The sequence below is a fragment of the Schistocerca nitens genome, chromosome 11, assembly GCF_023898315.1.
Source record: "Schistocerca nitens isolate TAMUIC-IGC-003100 chromosome 11, iqSchNite1.1, whole genome shotgun sequence".
NCBI lineage: Eukaryota > Metazoa > Arthropoda > Insecta > Orthoptera > Acrididae > Schistocerca > Schistocerca nitens.
The window spans coordinates 104,417,086-104,442,401 of record NC_064624.1 but is presented as its reverse complement, the minus strand read 5'-3'; the positions used below and the strand labels follow the sequence as shown (position 1 = coordinate 104,442,401).

Below are 25,316 nucleotides of genomic sequence, written 5' to 3'. Positions count from 1 at the left end.
TTTCATCGTGAAGTTCGTGGATTCCTGAACACACAGCTGCCGCATCTATGGATCGGCTGTGCTAGAGAAGGGGACAGCTGTTTCATGAAATGGTCTCCCTGATCTCCAGATCTCACTCCGTGTGACTCTTTTCTGTGGGGACACATCAAAGATTTGGTTTATGTGCTCTGGGAGAGAATACAACAAGCGACTGCCACAGTTGACAATGCCATGCTCGGATGGGTATGGCAAGAATTCTATTACCGTATTGACACCTGCCAGGTCACTAATGGTTCGCATATCGAACATTTGTACAAAAACTTTCAGAGTTTCTCTTTAAAATGCAATATGTATGACATCTGTACAATGTTTAGTTCTTGTGCAACAAATAACTGAAATGTTCCCAGACTTTATTTACACCCTGTATTTGCATAGGTCTTGTACAGAATCAAAAGAGTGCCAAACAGAATTTGAGTTTTCACTTAAAACTTCCGGATTGATAAGCCGTGGTCTATGTATAAAACTCTCCCCTGACATTTTGTCTCCAACTGCGGGAGACATCCTCCGAGGTAAAGCACTGACTTCACCTCGGAGGACATCTCCCGCAGTCGGAGGAAATGTCAGGGGAGAGCTTCATACATAGACCATGGCCTATCAGCCTGGAAGTTTTAAGTGAAGACAGTACCGGCCACGAAAGCCTACGTTGTATGATCAGTTTTTAATACACTGCCCGAGAAAAGAAATGACACACCCAGAATACGTGGTCAAGTGTCAACATAACTTCATACAAAAACACACACACACACACATACACACACACCACTGGCAGGTATGTAACTGATGTAAATTTGTCTGTGAGACAGACAGAATGGTCACCCTAGGCCTAGTATAATATAAGAGGCCTGTATAAAAAGTATCCGACCTTTGGCCAGAAAAAATATTTCTGATACCTGTTGGGGTTGGGACTCTAATCCACTTCAAAGTAAGCCACTTATGCTTGCACACACTTAGCCCTCTAATCCTTCCACTGCTGGAAACACCTCTGGAAGTCTTCTTTTGGAATGGTGTTCAGCTCCGTCGCCATGTTACTCATTCTCTCTTTTCTACTCTCAAAAGGGCATCCTTTCAGTGGCATCTTCAATTTTGGAAACAACTAAAATTCGCAAGGAGCTATGTCTGGAGAGTAGGGAGGTTGGTGAACAGCTGTGACCAAGATATTTTGGATCAAGTGGGATGAATGTGCAGGGCAGCTGTTGTGATGCAGTTGCCAGTTTTTCACCAGCCACATATCTGGTCTTTTGCGCCAAACTGCATCATGGAGGACATCATGATAGTAATCCTTTGTCACTGTTCGTCCTTCCGGTGTCTATTTGTGATGCACAATTCCACGGACATCAAAGAAGGCAGTCAGCACCATCTTGATTTTGCTTCGCACCTGCTGCACTTTCTTTGGCCCTGAAGACTCGGGATGCTTCCATTGCAATGGCTGTCTTTTTGTTTCTGGGTCATACCTGTACACCCATGACTCATCTCCAGTTATCATGGTGTTCAGAAACCCAGTATCAGTGTTGGTGGTGTCCAGAAGATCCTGCGCAATGTCAAAACTGAAGTCTTTTTGTTCCGGCGACAACAACTTTGGCACGAATTTCACAGCCACTCAGTGCATGTTCAAATCATGCAAAATTGCATGTCCAGAATCTTTACTCACTCCAACCTCTTGGACAATCTCCCGCACAGTCAATCGACGATCTGCCATCACCAAATTTTACACCCTCTCAACAACAGCTGCACTCCGAACAGTTTGAGGCCTGCCAGAATGCTGGTCACACTCTGCTGATGTGCGGCCATATTTGAATCGGTTGAACCACTCCTTAATTTGTGTTACACCCATCGCATCTTCTCCGAACACCTGCTGAATCTTACGAATTGTTTCACTTCGAGAATCACTAAGCTATTGACAAAATTTGATGCAGTATCTTTGCTCAACACTTTCCACCATTTTGAGAGAATCAGTAATCCAACGAACACGTAGTGTAGCATCTCACTCGGCAACTGACAGGCAGCAACTGACGCGCTGGAAGGCGGGGACCAAATTCGTGCATGCATATAAAGGTCGCTTCCTTTACTGTGTCCAGTGGTGCTGTGCTATCATCTCTGTTTTGTGCAGGAAAATCAAAGTTTGGATACTTTTTAGACACTCCTCATAAGGAGTGTGAACAGTGTCAGATGTTGAGTGCACTGTAAAAGGAAACCACGATGTTTTACACGCTTGCGAGACTGTGTTATCAGCACCTGAGAATTAGGAAGCTGTTTCACTGCAGGTGCCCATTTGGACAGCTGATTCAGTTGTGCAGCAGTATCCAGATTTGTGGGGCTTTCAGATATGAGGGCAGGCATACTCATCATGAAGGTTCTGTTCAACCACATACCACCACTGCAAGGGAGGATCGCTGCATTACACACAAAGCACATTTTAGTCTCTTCACAACCATCTGAGAAAAAGTTATAGACTCCCTGTAACATTCTGTCATCCTGAACCACTGTTCGGGAACTAGCAGCAGCCGGACTAGGAAATTACTATACTATGGGTAGGCTGCCATTAACACCACAACAGAAATCACTGGGTTTTGAAGTGTTGCCTTGACTGGGAAGCACGGCCTGCTGGAATGCCTGGGAAGAGATCACGTTCTTCCAATGTTTTTGACTGGCACAATAGTGTTACTCCTGACATCATTACATGCACAGCCATCATGTGTGACTTCAGGTCATGTCTGTGATGGCATAAAAGTACGAGGGTGGTTTGAAAAGTTCTCGGAACAGAAGAGAAAAAAATACTTACATGACAAACTTTTTTTTATTTTTCAATGTAGTCTCCTTGCAGATTAATGCACTTGGTCCAACGATATTTCAGTACCTTGATCCCATCTCGAAAATGAGTTGCCTCCAGGCCTGCAAAATAGTTGTCCACTATGGCTAACAATTCTTTATTTGAAGTGAATCTTTGTCCATCAACAAAAATTTTCAGTTTTGGGAAGAGATGAAAGTCTGACGGAGCCATATCGGGTGAATAAGGTGGGTGTGGCAACAATTCATACATTAGTTCGTGTAATTTTGTCATGGTGATGGCACATGTGGGAACGCATCAACAGTCGTGGCACCAATCTTGCAGATAATTTTTTCGTTTATAATTCTTCAGTTAAAATGTGATATACCCTTTCAGATGACATCTGGCAAGCGTGAGCAATTTCACGCACTTTCAATCGGCAGATCCTCCGTGACCATTTTGTGCACTTTTGCAATGATTTCTGGAGGAAATCTTAGCCAACCACAGCGGATTATCATCTAAATCCTCTTGACCAAATTTAAATTCATCTGTCCACTTGGCAACAGTCGAATATGAAGGAGCAGAGTCCCCCAATGTATTCTGGAAATTGGCATGAATGTCCTTTGCTTTCATACCTTTCTTTACGAAGTACTAAATCATTGCTCAAATCTCAATTTTTTTGTATCTTCACAAATCACTATGTGGGAACACCAACAGAGCCACATCACTGCCACAGCTCTCTTCCAAGAACACCGATACAGCACATGTTTACAGGTAGCACTCCAATGAATATCACGTGAACTACTCGTTGCACTAGTGCTAACCTCTCATGGTGATTTGAGCACTTTTCAAACCACCCTCGTACATCAGAAATGTTCTGTGCTCTCATGCATTACTTCTCATAGGACAGTGTAGTGGTACTATTTTTCAACAGGACAATTCTCAAGATATGGCAAGCCTCTATGGCTGCTTGTCTGATGCTGAGGTACTCCTGCGGCCAGAAAGATTCCCAAATCTGTCCCCCATACATGAAGAGTGGAACCAGCTTGTATGTCAACTCTTTCCCAATACCAGTATCAACATTACCTACACCCAGTTACATAAAATAGTTGTGGGTCAGCTTGCCTCAGGAGCACCTGCAATCACTTTATGGAACTCTTTCCAACCAAATCAGTGTAAGCATGCAGCCCAGAGAAAGTACATCATCATACTGATAAGTGGCCTCATATCACCAATTTCTTTGTAAATTTGATTTGATACTATAATCACTGAACTAATTTGACATACCATAAACCTGTGAAGTCTCATTTTGTTTCTTCCTCCCCTTCTGTGTGCTTCATATATTCTAGGAGCCAGTGAATTTATCTGGGCAACATTTCAAGTTTTAGGTAAGTTATTGAATGGCTGAAGTATTTCATTCTTCATGAATTTTAATTTTAATGGCAGGTTTTTAATTCCAATAAATTCTTGGAATTTTTAGAATCCGTACATTCTTGTGTGGTGCAAGGTACTTTTCATAATCTATATGGAACCTTTAATTTTCTGGCTGAAATACAATGTAAAACCAAATTTCTTTCATGGATTATATTTAATTTTGTTCAGACAAGTGTCTGAATGCAATATTAGTCATTTAGAAAAGAAAATATTAACATACTGAGTAGTGGACTCTTCAGTCAAACAAATTTCCCATGTGATACAATTGACCCTTAACGACTCAAATCTTTTTTACCCCTATGCATTTTCAGTGCTAGACTATAACCATGCTACCTGTACCAATTATTTTAAATGATAATATTGAATAGTCTTAAATGAGTCAGTCATTTCTACAATGAAGCAAATAAATTTCTTAACTAATTAAGAGGCCCTGCTAATCCTTTCATGCCTTTTCTTTATGCAAAATAATTTTTTCTTGAATGCTTCCATCATTTATTGGTAACGCATGACATTTTAAATCATAGTCTGGGTCATTCATCATAATGGTCCACAGAGAATCAAAAGAAAATATTCTTTCAGAACAAAATAAATTATTTTTTGCTGTGTAACTAGCTCAACACACATCTGATCCACACATTCTATATACAATATTTTGAGATTCAGTGGCACATAGATCTGCTGAACCCCTCAACATGACTCATATTCTTTTACGGCAGAAATTAAGACTCATCTCACATTAACTCACCCAAATCTCATTTAGGAATTTAAATATTTTTGAGAAAATATAAAATTCTTTATAAACTTTATGATTAAAGAAATTATCAACTATCTTTGTGACAAGTATTGGCAAACTAATTTAGTCATTCAACAGTTCGCATATATGCGCAAGTACAATGTGTTGAAACTGAAGTATCAAGGATGATTTAGCACACACAAATATTATAACGTTTAACAAATTTCCCACCCATTAACAATCTTGGCATAAACTTACATATATCGAAGATTCACTGAAAAGGTAAAAAAGTCCATTGTATTCTTCACAGTTGCATTAATAAGAAGTTATTGAAAATAGGAATATTTCATAAACAGCGTACACCATCAGAATTTATACTTCTACTAAGTGTGAATGCAAGGCATCCATCACATATGCATTATATAAAAAGTTTGGTACCAAAAAGGGTCGCTGAGAATAGATTTACACATATTGTTAAAAGTCCTGTTCAGATTCTACTCATAACTGTCAGCAAATAATAGATCACAATCCAAGTCAAGTTTAATAGTACAAGAATAGTGGAAAATTATTAAGGGCACTTAGTCCAAGAAAACTCTCAATATACGCCTAATCCCCTGCAATACATCCTTTACATTAAACAACCAAACGCATTTTTCCTCACTCTATATGCAATAAATCAGAGATGTGAATGCTTACAATATTCTCAGTTTCATCCACATGCAAATTTGCTTCAGGATCCTCTTTGATAAAGTCCATGGGGCAGGAGTTCCCCTCTGGATCTTCAAGAACCTGAAAAAATGGAAATAATCTCTCAATTAAAGCTGCTCTCCTGATATGTATCTCAATATTTCTTTCTTGTGAATCTCATCCATTTTTCTGAGATTCTGATCACTTATGCTCAAATACATTTAGAAACATAATTTATTGAGCCGCTTTTATACCAACACACATTCCCATGGTTTCAACTTGTGCTAAACTGCACTACAAAGATCCAGTTCTTTTTGCTATGCAGCATACTTTACAGCACTTACTGATCTTTACCTTTATGTGCTGACCTAATAGTTTGCTGCCTCCATCACCTCATTATTTACTACAACTTTTGTTCCATATTTAATGAACTCACCTACTAAGTGCTTTCCGAGTTTGCAAAATTAACCAATTCTCATGCTCACAGCTCTGGGTCGAATGTATTTCGGCTTACAAGACTTATTTTCTGACAACATTACATTGTCATTTCAGCTGTTTCCATTGATTTCTCCTTCTGTCCAGACATCACCAGAACCTTCCACTGGACCAAAGATACTGGAGATTTAGAGCTCAAGCTTCATCATCATCTGGGTTTAAGACTCTAGGATTCAGTTGTATAAATCAACACTGGGAATGTAACTGCATTATATGCCTTGATTTCAGTTTTTCTGGGATAGCGTGTGATGTCAATTGTTGTTGTACTTGCAAGGTTGTGGATGAACGAGGGTTATCCAGAAAGTAATGCACCACATTTTCTTTCTCAGCCAAAATGTATGCTACATATGCAAAACATTACGTATGCATAATCTGAAGTCTCCTGAGTGAGCACGCCAAAGTTCCATCACTTCCATCAGACAGTTTCAAAATGGCATCTGTAGGTGATGTACATTACAAGCAGCGTGCCTTCATTGAATTGCTCACTGCTGTAGACAAAAGTACAGTTAGTAGCTGGGCATGAAGAGTGAGGTTGTCAGAAGGCGGTTTGGTGGAGCTCCACGAATTGCAGCTGTCGGGAGACAACAACTGTCACACCTGACATGTTGTAGTGGGCTGATTTCATTTGTGAGGACAAACACATTACGACTGAGCACTTTGAGGACAATGAGGTGGCGAGTCACACAGTGAAGCACTGGATCCACCATCAGGACAAGGATTGATACCGACAGGGCACCGAGGCCCTTGTCTCATGCTGGAGGAGGCCTTAGAATGGGATGGAGATTACGTGGAAAAATAGGGTGTGTAGATAAAATACCATTCTCTTGTGTGCATAATCCTCATTCTGTTCAATAAAGAAAAAATTGCAGTACATTACTTTCTGGGCAACCCTCATACTAATGCTCCATTGTTTTATATGCAGCTGTATGTTGCACCCGTATTTAAAAATTTCCCTAGTCTCAAAAATAAAATTCTCAGCTTGCAGTGAAGCAGTCTGCACTAGACCTCTCGAAAGAATCAAAGAACTATTAGGTATGTTTTCTCAAGATTACTGTCCAGGTCAGCTCCATCTGTCCTATTGACTACAAACCTCACTATTACCATCATCCCATCTCTGGACTTTGCCATGGCTGTATAAAATTGACCTTTGTTCAGTCCCTGTATTTGCCAGTAAAGTTACCACCTTTGCTGTTTCTTCTAATTTATTAATTAATATGATGAATATTCTTGGACAAGCAACATAAGCTTGTCATCAACCTGTGCATGCACTGGAACTTTTCAAAAAAATGGTTCAAATGGCTCTGAGCACTATGGGACTTAACATCTGTGGTCATCAGTCCCCTAGAACTTAGAACTACTTAAACCTAACTAACCTAAGGACATCACACACATCCATGCCCGAGGCAGGATTCGAACCTGCGACCGTAGCAGTCGCGCGGTTCCGGACTGAGCGCCAAAACTGCTAGACCACCGCGGCCGGCAAAACTTTTCATTATAAATATTTTAAGTATTACCTCGACAATCTGTCCGCTACAGACCAGTAACATGGTCAGAATGCAAAAAAAGGTTGTTTATCATAGGAACCCTTTTACTGACCCATGACATCTTAGTACAACTTTAATTTTCTACTGGAAGTGCTGTCTGAAATAGTGTTCACTGTTAAAACAGAAGCAAAACACAAAGAGAATGCAGATACACTAAAAAATCTTACGTACAGTCTAAAATACATCTGTATTGTACAGTAAGATAGTGTTACCATGAATGAAAATTTAACAACTTGAATTATTTTGAACATGGCTGCACAACAGCAATGGTTACAGAACAGCAGGGATAAACCACAGCCAAACTGCTGCAATAAATGGTGGATTTCAAATAACCTTTACCCTGGTTTTGACAGATTTAAACCCATCTTTTTCAGAAGAACAAACAAACTACACATTAGTAATTCATTCAGTAAAAGCTGTCTCTACATTACATGTATCAGCAACAGTTTGCATATCCATATGTAAAGATTAAGGGCCCTAGAATCAAGAGCTTAAACAACACACCACATTAGTAACTAGCAGTAGGGTCTGCATGTAGCAACTAATATGGTCTTATTTTAAGTGTGTGGGATATACTGGCCATTGCCAATACAGACAGAATGTGGAGACAGCTTTTACTGAATGAAATATTATTCTGATGTTTTTTGTCCTCATGAAGAAGACAGATTTAAAGATTATTTGAAACCCATCATTTATTGCAACTGGTTGGCTTCCTTTTATTCTTGCAGTTTAACAACTGCACATACCTTATTACAGTACTGCACTGACACACAACTAATTTCCACTTAACTGATTACAACATGAGAACTCATATGACAAAAAATGTTGTGTTCTTTAGCAGGATGAAAAAGTCTGTAATGTTCTTTTGCTCAGCAGATGACAAGCTTGATTTTGCTGCACTGCTCTGCCATTTCCTAATCCACAAAATGTGAGATATATTGAAGAGCTATATTACGTGCTTTTCTAGCACCTGTATATGATTATTGAGCTGAACCAAGCTGCACGTTCATTGTCTTCACCATCTTCCTCATTCTCATCAGTTGCTTGAATTGCAGTATCAATCATTTTGTCATCAGTTAATTCTTCTTCTGTTGTGCAGTCAACTTCAGCTGTACTGATCCACTCAGATTAGTGACCTCAACATATGGTTGTAAAGACTGCAAATCTCTAAGAACTGCTGGTGTTTCTACCTATTGACTTTCATCACTTGTTGCACGTGCTGTTTCATCTTAATTCTCTTCACTTGTTTCTTTCATTCATTTTTTGCCAAGATTTTTCAAGTGTTGATGCCAGTATTTCCTCCCAAGCTTTGGAAATTGTACAGTTTAAATCTTTTGCATGTATTGATTTCATAGCTTTAAACAAGCTGCTACCTTGTTGTATCATCCTTTCTAAAATTGATGCAGTGAATTTTCAATGATATCACCTCTTCAGCCACTCAGTGACACCCTCGTCCACGAGTTGGATTAGGTATGTTAAACTGTCAGGTAGAAATAAAGTTTTACTACTTCTTTTTCACATTCATCTTCATGTGGATGAGATGTCACATTGTCAAGTATCAATCTAACATGTTCAGGGAGGTATTTTTTTAATTTTTTTCATTCTGTAATGGTAGGGATAAACTAATCATAAAACCTTTTCTTAGAGAGGCTGTATTCCATCCATGCTGACTTTTGGTTACAATGATATACAGGTAGTGATGCCATATCACTGTTCTTGAGTGCCCTTGGTTTTTTTTTCCTCTTCCAATTACAAACAATGGCATTTTGTGGCTTCCATTAGCATTACTACAGAGATCAATAGTTATTCTGTCTTTGGCAAGTTTTTCATGTATTACAGACTCATTTTGTGCAGCAACAGATCTTGTAGGGAGCATTTTGTAGTTTAAGCCACACTCATCAATGTAATACATTTAGCAAGGTATCAGCTTTTGATGTTTAATAAATTTTTCAAATTTTGGAACAAATTCATTGACAGCTGTTTTGTCAGCAGATAGTTTCATACCAAAAATAATTACATTTCGAATGCCATTCCACTGATGTTACAGTTACAGACTGTTACAGACTTTGCATTTCCAATATTTCCTCCTAATCTTTCATACAAAATCAATATACCGGGTGATCAAAAAGTCAGTATAAATTTGAAAACTGAATAAATCATGGAATAATGTAGATAGATAGGTACAAATTGACACACACACTTGGAATGACATGGGGTTTTATTAGGACCAAAAAAAATTACAAAAGTTCAAAAAATGTCCAACAGATGGCGCTTCATCTGATCAGAATAGCAATAATTAGCATAGCAAAGTAAGACAAAGCAAAGATGACGATCTTTACAGGAAATGCTCAATATGTCCACCATCATTCCTCAACAATAGCTGTAGTCGAGGAATAATGTTGTTAGCAGCACTGTAAGGCATGTCCGGAGTTATGGCGAGGCATTGGTGTCAGATGTTGTCTTTCAGCATCCCTCGAGATGTCAGTCGATCATGATACACTTGCGACTTCCGGTAACCCCAAAGCCAATAATCGCACGGATTGAGGTCTGGGGACCTGGGAGGCCAAGCATGATGAAAGTGGCAGCTGAGCACACGATAATCACCAAACAACACGCGCAAGAGATCTTCACGCATCTAGCAATATCAGGTGGAGCGTCAGCCTGCATAAACATCGTACATTCCAGCGGGTGTTTATCAGCCAGGCTGGGGATGATGCGATTCTGTAACATATCGGCGTACCTCTCACCCATCATGGTAGTACTTACAAAACCAGAATCACGCATTTCCTCAAAGAAAAAAGGCCCGATAACGGTAGATGTGGTAAATCCAACCAATACTGTGACTTTCTCGTCGTGCAATGGAGTTTCCACGACAATTCTAGGATTTTCGGTAGCCCAAATTCTGCAGTTGTGGGCGTTGACAGACCCTCGGATCGTGAAATGAGCTTCGTCAGTCCACAACACGTTACTCAACCAATCGTCATCTTCCGCCATCTTTTGAAATGCCCACACCACAAATGCCCTCCACTTCACTAAAACGCCAGGTAACAGTTAATGACGCTGATGGCTTTTCTACAGATAGCATCAGAGGGTACGCCTAAGTGCCAACCAAACAGTAGTGTATGGAATGCTGGTGCGACTGCACGAGCGCTGACTTCCCCGTACATAGACGAACCCTCTACAGTCTCCAGTTCTTTCTGAACTGTCTCAGCAGCATTACGCCTTGTCCTCGGTTGGCCACTACGGGGTCTATCGACTAAACAACCTGTGGATTCGAACTTCGAAATCATTCTCGCCACAGCTGCATTTGTCAACAGACCTTTACCCGTTTGAATCCCCTTCCTATAGCGATAGGACCTTAACGCTGAACAAGCACATTCCCCATTCTGATAATACGGCTTCACTAAATGCGCCTTTTCAGGTAACATCAATGTGCTGCGACTGCTGGTGCATCTGATTCTCTCTCTCATTACAGCTCCTTGTATACATGATTGTCACAGACTTATTGCTGTCCAGCGCCATCTGTCAGACATTTTGTGAACTTTTTTTTTGTTTTTGTTCTAAGAAAACCCCATGTCATTCCAACCATGTGTATCAATTTTTACCTCTCTACCTACATCATTCTGTGGTTTATTAAGTTATCAAATTTATACTGACTTTTTGATCACCCGGTATTTTCTTTTACAATTAGTCCACACAACAGTGTTTTGTTTTCTTCTCTCCTGCTCAAACTATACCCACAAAGCATCACCTAGAATTTCACTTTTGGTGTTCTTCAAAGTCTTACTTATTTTCAGTTCTCTCTTCTCATCAATCATCACTGTGTCACTTCCATGAATTTTTCTATTTTTTCCCATTCTTTAACTGTTGTTTTGTCATCCCCTCATTTGCAGTTTTTTTTAAAGAGACACTTCTATAGCAAACCTTCTAAATCCTATCAGTTTCTCTGCTAAAGACAGCATCACATGTTTACGTTTAGTTGATCCTATAATTTAATTTTACATACTTTGATATGTAAAAAGAACATGGTCACTAATTTATAAAATGAATTCAAAGTAACACTTACTGATCAGGTTAGAAACAAGTTATTTCATACTAAAACTGATCGAACTACTGCATCTATCAATGGTCACCTGCCTACTGATCCACATCACAGAACTAACTGTAGTGATAGACGGGGTATGCACACAAAAACCAGAAATGGCATGGTCAGACTAAGTGGGGAATTGAACGATCTGAGGTCACATTAGTTAGGTTCTACTGTATCACCTTACCGTTGTTTCTTACCACCCTCTCACTAAGTACACTACCTTCCTTGATTTCCAACACTCCCTCACACTGTTGAGTGAATGATGTCTGATTACTGTCCACTCTTGTAAAATCTACAAATATTGGAGACATGGGTTATTTCAATTCCCGGAACATCTCCAAGATGTGTCTCATACTAAATATGTAATTTACAGACTATATCCCTGCCTACAACAAATTATGCCACATGCCCATCCCTGAGACCAGTCATTCAAGTTACATCTTAACCATGCAAGCCACTTTATTGTATATTATAGAGTGTGCTTCTGGCACCATTACAAATATTTCCCACTTCCCAACAAGAGAGATACAACTATAAAAACATCTAAAGATTTCAGATGTTTTTGTGTAGTTCAAGTGCTTGGGAAGAACAAGTGTTGGAAAGCATCTTTAATGGGTTCTACAGACTCTGGTTTCGCCATCGCAGTCATTTTGCGAGGCATATATTAGAATAAATGTTACAATTTCCAACTCTTCTTACTGTGTCCTTTGGAAATGGACCTATGACACATGCTTCTCAAGGAAAAAAGTAAATAAATAAATTACCTAACTGTTTTGAGCCTCTCTCATGACACTGTATCATGATTTTCTGCTATGCGCTACATAACAAACATAACAATTAACTGTACTTCATTTATACACTCCTGGAAATGGAAAAAAGAACACATTGACACCGGTGTGTCAGACCCACCATACTTGCTCCGGACACTGCGAGAGGGCTGTACAAACAATGATCACACGCACGGCACAGCGGACAAACCAGGAACCGCGGTGTTGGCTGTCGAATGGCGCTAGCTGCGCAGCATTTGTGCACCGCCGCCGTCAGTGTCAGCCAGTTTGCCGTGGCATACGGAGCTCCATCGCAGCCTTCAACACTGGTAGCATGCCGCGACAGCGTGGACGTGAACCGTATGTGCAGTTGACGGACTTTGAGTGAGGGCGTATAGTGGGCATGCGGGAGGCCGGGTGGACGTACCGCCGAATTGCTCAACACGTGGGGCGTGAGGTCTCCATAGTACATCGATGTTGTCGCCAGTGGTCGGCGGAAGGTGCACGTGCCCGTCGAGCTGGGACCGGACCGCAGCAACGCACGGATGTACGCCAAGACCGTAGGATCCTACGCAGTGCCGTAGGGGACCGCACCGCCACTTCCCAGCAAATTAGGGACACTGTTGCTCCCGGGGTATCGGCGAGGACCATTCGCAACCGTCTCCATGAAGCTGGGCTACGGTCCCGCACACCGTTAGGCCGTCTTCCGCTCACGCCCCAACATCGTGCAGCCCGCCCCCAGTGGTGTCGCGACAGGCGTGAATGGAGGGACGAATGGAGACGTGTCGTCTTCAGCGATGAGAGTCGCTTCTGCCTTGGTGCCAATGATGGTCGTATGCGTGTTTGGCACCGTGCAGGTGAGCGCCACAATCAGGACTGCATACGACCGAGGCACACAGGGCCAACACCCGGCATCATGGTGTGGGGAGCGATCCACACTCGCCGTACACCACTGGTGATCGTCGAGGGGACACTGAATAGTGCACGGTACATCCAAACCGTCATCGAACCCATCGTTCTACCATTCCTAGACCGGCAAGGGAACTTGCTGTTCCAACAGGACAATGCACGTCCGCATGTATCCCGTGCCACCCAACGTGCTCTAGAAGGTGTAAGTCAACTACCCTGGCGAGCAAGATCTCCGGATCTGTCCCCCATTGAGCATGTTTGGGACTGGATGAAGCGTCGTCTCACGTGGTCTGCACGTCCAGCACGAACGCTGGTCCAACTGAGGCGCCAGGTGGAAATGGCATGGCAAGCCGTTCCACAGGACTACATCCAGCATCTCTACGATCGTCTCCATGGGAGAATAGCAGCCTGCATTGCTGCGAAAGGTGGATATACACTGTACTAGTGCCGACATTGTGCATGCTCTGTTGCCTGTGTCTATGTGCCTGTGGTTCTGTCAGTGTGATCATGTGATGTATCTGACCCCAGGAATGTCTCAATAAAGTTTCCCCTTCCTGGGACAATGAATTCACGGTGTTCTTATTTCAATTTCCAGGAGTGTAGATCCTGTTTGACATGGGTAACATTAATATTTGTATTTTTTGTCCTCTTCTGTATTTGTATCAAATTCAATGTCCTGAATTATTTGATGGATGTATTCCTACCTCTGTCTTCCCCTGAAGTTTTGTCGTCTACAGCTGTCTCTGATATCAAGGAAGTTACTCCCCAATGTCTTAACATGAGTCCTACCATCCTGCCCTTCTTCTCAGTACTTTTCGTAAGTTTCTCCTTTGCCAATTCTGTGGAGACCGCCTCAGTTCTTATCAGTTCACACAATTTTCTGTGGTATTCTGCAATATATTATTTCACACAGTTCAGTTATCTTCTTTTCGATTTTCTGACTGTGTATATCCAGATATAAATTTAATATTCACCCAAGTTGATCTTATTTTCCTACGCTGGGTACTATTAGTGAAAATGCAAAGACTTAAAGTATCCAGAATTTATTATGGAATGTGGAACTGACCACTGGTTGTCACAGAAAGTGGATTTGCCAATATGAAAGACGGTAGGGAGTACTGATTTGTCAGTAGATAGGTAGTATCATCAGAATGGGTTGATCAGAAGAGATCAGTGTCTTCAAAAGAGGACTAGTCATTGGGTGTCACCTGAGTATCAAAACCAACAGGGACATTTCAACTCTTCTATAGCTTTCCAAGTTAACTGTTGGTCATCTGATTTTTAAGAGGAAAAACAAAGGAACATTAGAGTTAGAAAGACCAGGCAGGCTTCATGTACCAATGTACAGGAATCAATGGGCATCAAGGTGAGCAGTTGTAAAATTTGCACGGAATTAGTGGAAGGAAACAGTCTTGAGTTCCAAGTTGTTACCAGCAGTCTAGTTAGCATAATGACTGTGTGTAGGGGGTTAAAAAGAATGGGTTACAACAGTTGAGCATAGCCTCATAAGCTACCCATTTCTGTAGTCAGTGGTAAGCAATGTTCGTGGTGGTATAAAGAATGATGCCTCTGGGCCATGCGTGGCTAAATAAGTGATTTGGACTGATGAATCATGCTATATGCTGTGGCAATCCAATGGAATGCTTTGGGTTTGGTGAATGCCTGGAGAATGTCACCTCCCATCATGTGTAGTGCCAACTGTGAAGTATGGAGAACAGATAGTTACGGTATGGGGCTGTATTTTGTGGCTGGTGTGTGCTTCTCTTATTGCACCTAAGAAAATGCTAAATGTGGAATGATACGAACATGTTTTACCGTTCTGTGTCCTGCATACAGTACAGGAACAGTTCAGAGATGTTTATTGTATCACAATGGTAATGCCCCCTGCTATAAATCAGCATCTGTGAAGCAATGGTTTGTGGACAATAATGGTGCTGAATTGCACTAGCCTACGCCAACCCGAATCCTGACACAAATCCTATGTACCACCTTTGGGATTAGACAGAACATCCACCACCACTCAGACCCCAACATCCATCGATACTGCCTTCTTGGTTTCTGCTCTTAAGGAAGAATAAGCTGCCATCAGGTATTGAGATACATCACTGAAAGTGTCCCACAGAGTTCATGCCTTCATAAAGAAGAAAAGTGGACACTCCATATTAATTTTCAGCAATAGGTGTCCGGATACTTCTGATCAGATAGTGTATAAAATGTGTAAATAAATATTGAGACTTGCGAAACTTCCTAGCTTCACAGCCATACCGGAGTCTTCTATCACATATTTGTAGATATTTCCTTTATGCTCATTTTTTTCTTACAATAGAATGTAAATTTGGTTCTGCTTGTACGAATGATCTTCTTGGCATACTTTCATTACCTATCTCTGTCATAAGATCTACTCTGAGTCGCATGAGGACCTGCTGTATCCTAAGCTTACACTCATGTGTGTGGTGGGGAGGGTGGTGAGGGGGGGGTGGGGGGGGGGGGCAGGGGAGAGGTGATATAACATTTCAAAATTAAACTCAGGAAATACAGATGCAAATGATTGCATTGTCAACTGAAAACCCACAAACAGAAAGTGTGATTTTTGGTCATAAAATGAATACTGTTTCCCATACAGTATCAATAGAGTTAACCAAATTTTGTGCTATTTACACAGCTTCACACTGTCACCACGTCTTTTCAGTGCATGCTGTTTAGGAAATGCAATGCTCCATTCTACATCTGCACCCACATGGATACTACACAAATCACTTGAGTGCCTAGCAGATGGTTCATCAAACCACCTTCACAATAATTGTCTATCATTCCACTCTCAAACAGCGCACAGAAAAAAATCCTGTAGTTCGCAATAACACAAATTGTGCTGCTGCTCTTTGAACTTTCTCAACATACTCTGTTAAACCTATCTGGTAAGGATCCCAGACCGCGCAGCAGTACTCCAAAAGAGGACAGGCAGGCGTAGCGTAGGAAGTCCCTTTGGTAGATTTGTGTCTTCCCCACAAAATTTTCTCTGTGTTCTTCCCAATTACAGTTGTTCGTAACTGCAATTCCTTGGTATTCAGTTGAATTTACAGCCTTTAGATTTGACTGATTTATCATGTAACCGAAGTTTAACAGATTCCTTTTAGCACTCATGTGGATGAACTCTCACTTTTCATTATTTAGGGCCAGATCCCAATTTTCACACCATACAGATATCTTTTCTAAATTGTATTGCAAGTCGTTTTGATCTTCTGATGACTTTACTAGATGATAAATGACAGCATCATATTCAAACAACCTTAGACAGCTGTTCACACTTTCTCCTAAATCATTTATATAGATAAGGAACAGCAGAGAGCCTATAACATTACCTTGGAGAATGCCAGAAATCACTTCTCTTTTACTACACGACTTTCTGTCAATTATTACAAACTGCAACCTCTCTGAGGGGAAATCACGAATCTAATCACATAACTGAGACGATATTTCATATGCACACAGTTTCACTACGAGTCAATTGTGTGTAACAGTATCAAAAGCCTTCTGGGAATATAGAAATACAGAATCAATTTGAAATCACTTGTCAATAGCACTCAGCACTTTGTGAGTGTAAAGAGATAGTTGTAGACACATATGAATGATTTTTTCTAAACCTGTGCTGACTGTGTGTCAATAGACCATTCTCTTCAACATAATTCATAACATTCGAACACAATATACGTATACTCCAAAATCACATTGAATATTGACGTTAATGATATGGGCCTGTAATTGAGTGTATTACTCTGAATATTGGTGTGACTTGTGCATTAAAACCCAAATGTATGTCTTGTGTACTGGATACAACCATCTTCCTTAACTTTAAGTATTCAGTGAACAGTAACTACTAAGTTTCAAATATATACCAACCAGATATTTTACTGCTTATGGCAGCCAGCTTTTCTGTTATAGCAATGTAACACTAACGCAGGTTAACAGAGCAACAATTACTGCAGGGAGGAATCTTCCTTCATACACTGACATCAAGTACGATTTTAAGGCATCCATTACTTATACATGTAATAAAAAGATATCACCAATGGCTACAGTTAATAAAGTTACGCTTCTTATAAGTGTTCATTTAACTTTCATACATCACTTACATGTCAAATATTTTTACAAAGTTCAAAAACTTCAAAAACTTACATTATGCTCAGAGCCATTCACAAGCAGAGAACACAAGGATTTCGGATATTCAATGGATCTTTAAGAAAATAAAAAAATAATGCAATCAGAACTTCTGTACCTTGGCTGTATGTGACTCTCTCATAAGAGGGGTGGAGGAGGGGGAATGTGGAGGGAATACTTTCAAACAGGTCTCATGGAGTAATCATGTCACAGAAGTAACGATTAGCACTAAATTTCTAACTTCCACTTTTTGGCTTGTCTCACCATATCATCTGCTGCCGATAGTGTTATTGGATGTGGTATGGGTTGGGGGTGGGGGGGGGGGGATGTGGTCAACCCATTCCAGTCCTCCCACCAAGGAAAACCTTTGATCGACCTGGGAATCAAACCTATGTCACTCTTATGACAGTCAGCTATGCTAACCCCTCAGCTACAGAGGTAGATAGCAGTTATCCCTAAACAGCAAGGAAATGTGGATGCCACAGTCAAACATCTTAAACCAAATGTCTATTCACTCTGGAAGTCTGCCATGTCAGAAGAAGATAAACCACTAAATATCAACAAAAATTAATTCTTACATACCAACTACACACAAACACAAGATACGCTATTTTCCTTCACTAGAAGTTCCACCATTCTGCACAGAGTGGCATTTCATTTCTGTACAGAAAATAGAACATAACTTTCTCCTTCTCTCTAATACCACTGTCATGCTACAGAGACAGTAAATTATGGAGGCTTTATCAACCACAACATTTATTTTACACTTGAAATTATACAAATCATGAATTATCCTAAATTTGACACATAAAAATAAATATACTGGCTTCACTAGAAAGACTACATAAATCATAGAAAACAGCTCGTGTATATGCCATCTTCACTCTAATGATCATTATTGTATTATTCCAAAACTAAAGACAAATTTTCTACCAGGACTATGAATGAATACAGCCTCTGAAGTAAATAGCAGTGACCACTTGCCTTACATGCAGTAATGTACAAATTCTTAGTGGTTCTCTCCCCAAAACTTTCCAGTCTAAAGAACCCAAACACACACTTAGCACAATTTCAGCTCTCAGTGAATGACAAGGTGGGCTACAGAAGGTCAATTTTGAGCAACTGCCCTCCATTCACACCCATCTTTATTCTTTCCCTGATTCTTTTCTAAATTTAATTTATGTACCTTATTGATGGACTGTTTCCACATCAATCAAACCTAGTTTCACGAATTTATCTATACAGTTGCAGTGATTTAATGAATTTATTTTCTGTCCCATTGAACTAAAAAACCCTTGTAGCATTTTCAGTAAATTAAAGGGGTCACATAGTGCATACAGAACAAGTGCAGAATGTTCTTTCCACAAGGTATTTTGTTTGTTTTACTGTGTGTTACTGAATAAGCAGGAATATGTAAGGTTTTCTCAGTGCACATTTAGGTTCATCTAGACTATGTAAGCTTTTCTCAGAGCATATTTAGGTTCACTTTTATCACTAGTGCGTTTGTGAGAAATAAGGTCAAATGTATAAATTTTGTGGATCGTCTTTGCCCTGCTATATATGCCACTGTCACCTGACTTGAATAGAACAGCAACTATTGAAAACCTACCCCAGTTGCGAAAATAAGCAGGGCGAGTTCCAGCAGCCGAAAGTACTTTCTTTGTGCAAATCATTTAGCTTACTTGCTTTATTAAATAGTGTCAACAGCAACTGAGATTTATACCAAATAAATTAACAAAAGATTGAGCTGATCCCTCATGGTATGCAAAATGGGTCAGAACACTAGCAGAAGCAATGAAAAAAGTAATCCAAATTTAAATGAACACAAAATCCCCAAGATTGGCAATCTTTTACAGGAGCTCAAAATTTAGTACAGACTTCAATGTGAGATGCTTTTAACAGTTTTCACAGCGAAACTGTCTCGAAACCTGGCAGAAAATCCAAAAAGACTCTGATTATATGTGAAGTATGCTAGCGGCAAAGCACATTCAAAGCTTTCTTGAATGATAGCAACAGAAACACCACTGATGACAGTGCTGCTAAAGCAGAGTTACTAAATACAGCTGTCTGAAATTTCTTCACCAAAGAGGATGAAGTAAATATTCCAGAATTTGAATCAAGAACACCGCCAACATGAGCAACTGAGAAACAGATATCCTCAGAGTAGTGGAGCAACTTAAATCACTTAATTAAAGTAACTCTTCCGTGTTCAGATTAACTCCTTTCAGAGTATGCTTAGGCAATGACTCCTAGTTAATTATATATAACTACTTGCTTGGTGAAAGATCTGAACCCAAAGCCTGGAAAGTTGTACATGTCACACTAATATTCAAGAGAGGCGAGATTTGTGATTTCCTGTCAGAGGTCACAGCTCATAGTAACTGACTGACAGTCATCGAGTAAAACAGAAGTGATTTGCGGTGTTCCCTAAGGTAGTGTTATGGCCCCTCTGCTGCTCCTTATCTATGCAAATGATTTATGAGAATCTGAACAGCCACTGTAGATTGTTTATCATCTAACAAAATCTTGACAAGATCAAAACCAATTGCAAAACAATGTAAATAGGATAGCTGTATGGTGCGAAAATTGGCAACTGACTCTAAATAAAGAAAAGCATGAGTCATCTGCACAAGTGTTAAAAGAAGTCTGTTAAACTTCAGTTACACGGTAAATCAATAAAATCTATAAGCCGTAAATTCAACTAAATTCCTAGGAATTACAATTACAAACAACTTACATTAGAAAGAACACAGAAAATGTTGTGGGGAAGGAAAACCAAAGACTGTTTTATTGGCAGAATGCTTAGAAGATGCAAAGGGTCTACTAGAGGGATGGCCTACACTACACCTGTCTGTTCTCTTTTGAAGTGCTACTGCGTGGTGTGGGATCCTTACAAGATAGCATTAACAGAGTACATCATGGAAGTTCAAACAACAGCAGCAAATTTTGCATTCTCTAAATACAGAGAAAAAGAGTGTCATGGACATGATACAGGATTTGTGGTGGATATAATCAAAACAAAGGCGTTTCTCATTGCTGCAGAATCTTCTCACAAAATATCAATCCCCAACTTTCTCCTCCAAACGCAAAAAGAATTTTGTTGATGCCGACCTACAGAGGGAGAAAAAATTACCATAAAAAAAATAAGGGAAGTCAGAGCTCACATGGAAAGATACTGGTGTTCGTTCTTTCTGTGCACCGTTTGAGAGTGGAATAACAGAGAACTAGTGTGAAGATTGTACAATAAACCCTCTCCCAGGCACTTAAGTGCAATTTGAGGAGTAGCCATGTTGATGGAGAGGTACATGTAGATGTGAGTCATTCAGAACCTTTCATGTTACTAGTAACTTCTATCTGATAGTTAAATACCCACAGGGACTATGCTAGTTTTGTGCAGAGGCATGGTAAACTGTACAGAGATACAGGAATGTAGAAACGCTTTCATGGACCATGGACTTTGTGAGGAGTTTATAATAGATACAAACAGTAACCGTGATTGTTGAAAGTGAGATCCAAACATCACATAAATAACTGTCCCCGCTGATACTTATCAATGCCTGCAAGCAGCTAATGGTCTGGATTTCATTGTAATTTCATTATGATAATTTGGTTGCATGACTTTGTTGAAGAGAAAAAATACGAAGCTTATAGGGCTCATTTAGAAAGTAACCGAAAAAAGTTTATGACAGTATGTACAGTGGCATGTCCCTCAATATTTATGCACAAGTGATGATGTACTAAGATTTATTTTTATTTTCTCTGTCAGGAGCTGCTATTAACAAGTAACTCTACTATGGATGTTTCTGTTGCTGTGTATGACCCTCATGTTGACTGTATGATGAATGGTACTTACCTTCTGATAATCATTATGTCAACAGGTGTAAAACTGATGGAGGAGTCCTTAATAATATCCAACAATGTGTCAAATATTTCACTACCAATGGAGTTTCATTAGTCATTTGCGTTACTGTCTCAGTTATTGAATCAGAGGACAATCACTTAAGGTACCTGTACTCCTTAACCTAAGTACGAGAGTTTCTAATTTATGCTCATGTTGATAGCTACAATACATACACTGTAGTTCCTATAATATATACACTCAATTAATTTTCACAAGTAATAACCGTGTGTACTTGCGCGCGCGCGCGCGCACACACACACACACACACACACACACACACACACACACACACACACACCACTCAGTTTGTGGGTCATCACTAGGAGCCCCAATGTCAGAGAGAAACAGCAGCTTTGTCAGAACAGAAGAGACTTGTCAACAATACAGGTTTGCCAGAGGATCTCATCTGAGATGTGGTGTAAACTCTATTGGGCAGCTATGAGTCACAGTTCAAGTGCACAACAGTGTAGCAACAATGAAGTTTTATGGACTCTGAAGTCCTCTTCAGCTCTTGTTTTGGCCATTGACTGAAAGGGTCATGAAGACTACATCTGTTACCAAGTCAGTAGTGCAGCTTTCAATTAACACTATCATGTTCTGCACCTATGACAGTCACCCAGTTCCAAGCAGAGCTGAAGGCTCATATCAAACTCTTTGTTGATTTTCTGATAGCCTCAGTTGTATATTTTGCAGCCTATGTTACTGCACAAAGAAGCAGCCATGAGTGCAGTGCTCTCAGGAAGAAACCAGGTAAGTAGCACAGTACATTTGGAATGTACTCTCATATTTTTTACATTTGGAGAGCCCTTTGTAAAGCCTAGATGCAGTTAAGTGAAGGACATGACAGAGCTAAGAATGGCTCACTTGCTTGCCATTGACGCATACATGTCCTGAAATGTCAGAGAAAATAAATGTAAACCTTAACTAAACCTTAACTAAACCTCCCATCAACATAGAGGTTGTTCTCATGACTGCAGTGTTCTACTAAGTATGGTTCTACCGGGTGTGGTATGCCGCAACCTTCCTCCGACCTCTTCACTGACTAAAATTTAACAGACACTACAAACTATTGTGAAACTTTGCATTTTTCACACACACACAAATCATTGCCAGCAATGAAAGAAATGCTGGGCAATTGCCAGCAATGAAAGAAATGCTGGGCAAAACTTCCCCTAGGTAGTATTATAGGCCCTCTGCTGTTCTTTATCTATATAAATGATTTAGGTGATAATGTATGCAGATATTGCTGTTGTTTATCCATGGTGCAAACATTGGCAATTGACTCTAAATAATGGAAAGTTTGAAGTCATCCACATGAAGCCTAAATGGAATCCAATTAACTTTGGTTACACAATAAGCCATAAATTCAACTAAATACCTAGGAATTTCAATTACGAACAACTTAAATTGGAAAGAACACATTGAAAATGTGGGTAGGACAAACTAGAGACTGTTTCAGTGGCAGAACACTTAAAGGTGCAACAGATCTACTAAAGAGACTGCCTAAACTACACTTGTCTGTCCTCTTTTGGAGTACTGCTTCACAGTGTGGGATCCTTACCAGACAGGATTAACAGAGTACAGCAAGAAAGTTCAAAGAAGGGCAGCATTTTTATATTATCGAGATAATGGGGAAAGAGTGTCATGGACATGATACAGGATTTTGGATGGACATCATTAAAACAAAGGCGTTTCTCACTGCAGCAGGATCTTCTCAAGAAATTTCAATCACCAACTTCCTCCTTTGAATGTGAAAATATTTTGTTGACATTGACTTACATGCACAGAAATCATCATCAAAACAAGAGAAATCATAGCTCACACAGAAAGAAGCCATACAGACTTGGATTTTTGTAGCCTCACACTTGCCACTGAGCCACAAAGTCACCTTATGTTAGAAAACTGCAGAATTCAAGATAAGATTCAGAGTTACTCTAATCAAACCACAATAGCACTGTGCCAAGTAAATCAAAAACAAGAAACTAGAAATAAATAGCTACAAAAATCTCAAATTCCATATGGAATACACAACAGATGAAAATGCTGAACACAGAGGAGGCTACAGAGCCTAAAGTAGTAGCCAACAGATTCAATAAAAAAAATCTGGGGTAAAACTGGCCCCACATTGGCAACATCATTATTAGTTACCAAAACAATGGTCTGTTGCATGTGATTATAAAGAGGCAAAGTCCACGCTAATTTGTAAGAAGTCACAGGAAACACATACAGAAGTACAGACCTGTCTAGCAGATGTTAAAACCTTGTAGCATGATTCTATGCTGCTACATGATGGCTCTTTTTTAAAGAAAAAAGTTTCTCTGCAAGAATAAAAATATATTCAATGACCTCTGATCATGTAAAACTGACCCCTCTGTTCACAGTTTTGGGACTACTATACATATGCATATTGTTCTCTACAGTAAAAACACTGCAATAAACTCCACAACCCTCTTATTATTACATACTGAAAAAGAGCAACATTCTACAGTATCTATTTACTGCACTATACATAGAATACATATGTACAGTAAAAACTGAAGGTACCCTATACACTAGTAAAAAATCACTTAGGAAAAGAGTCAGTTAAAGATCTTTTGTGTAGAAGGTAAAATTCTAGACTAAGCTGTAGTGTTCCTCCATTTCTTGGTCTACAAAATATCCATAGGTGTTGCAGTTGATTTCTGCTCAATGTACTGAAGGACAATAACAAAAGCATACTTGGCATCAATGTGTGAAATCCAGGCAGGGGGTCTGTCTTCATCAGCCAAGACCTTCATAATTTCTTCACAATTTTCTTGCAAAACAGCAGCAATAATACAATCGTCATGGATCTCTTCACTCATTTCACAGTCTTTGTCACACTAGAAAATCCACTCCTCACTTCACTAGCACGGGCATTTGGTGGTACAGTATGTAGATCTTTAATGACATCCTGCGTGACGTCATTTTGCTCCCCTTCAAACTGGTCAGATTCGGTCATAACTTCCACCTGAAGCTTATGGTAAGATTTTTGCAGCATGTCAGATTTTAGTTCCTCCCATGAATCAGCAACTGTATAGGTAGCATCTCTGACATTGAGGGATTTCACAGCTTCAAGTACATCACAACCTCCTTGGTATTTTTCTAAAATTGAGCTGATGTACTTTCTGCGATATTGCCTCTTTAACCATTACTCCCAGCTCCATTGGTATGGTATGCTATGTGATATTTGGTGGAAGGAAGATAGCGTTTTTGTCCCCTTTCACGAGATCCTCATCAGATGGATCTGATGAGGCATTATCAAACAGCAACAGAGCACAAAGAGAGAACTTTTGTCTCAAGTCTTTTACAACAGAAGGAACAAACTTCTCAAAAAAAGATTTGAAAAGATTCCAGTCCATAGAAGCAGATTTTTGATTGCAGTAATAAACTTGAAAAGAAGATAAGTTGGTAATGTTCTTGAATGCCCTAAGCTTCTTACATATGCTAATAACAAACGGGAAGCTTGTGTGAATTATCAGCACTGCTGCAAGGAGCAACAATTAGCCTACCCTTTTTATGTTTCATTCCTTTCTCAGTTTCATTTGATGCAGCAAATATTTTATAGTTCAGGTCTGGCTTGTCTACGTTATAGACTAGGCAATCTAACACTTCATTTTCTTCAGAAGAGTCTTGGAACTTCATACAAAACTCCTTAGTCACCTCAGCATCAGCAGATAGTTTTCCACCAGAAATTGAAACACACCAAATGCCATCATGGGTTTTCCAGCAATAAATCCAGCCTTCACTAGCTGCTAATTCGCTTCTGGATTCTAGTCC

The 25,316-nt window shown here is 39.9% G+C and overlaps 1 protein-coding gene across 1 annotated transcript in view; it reads right to left on the bottom strand.

Annotated features, from left to right (window-relative positions):
• The window catches only part of LOC126212884 (zinc finger protein 729-like), a 74,650-nt gene that overhangs the window by 27,523 nt on the left and 21,811 nt on the right, over positions 1–25,316 (bottom strand). The window contains exon 3 of the mRNA XM_049940385.1: positions 5,667–5,759. Coding sequence (XP_049796342.1) covers positions 5,667–5,759 — 93 coding nt within the window. The remainder of the gene's footprint in view (positions 1–5,666; positions 5,760–25,316) is intronic.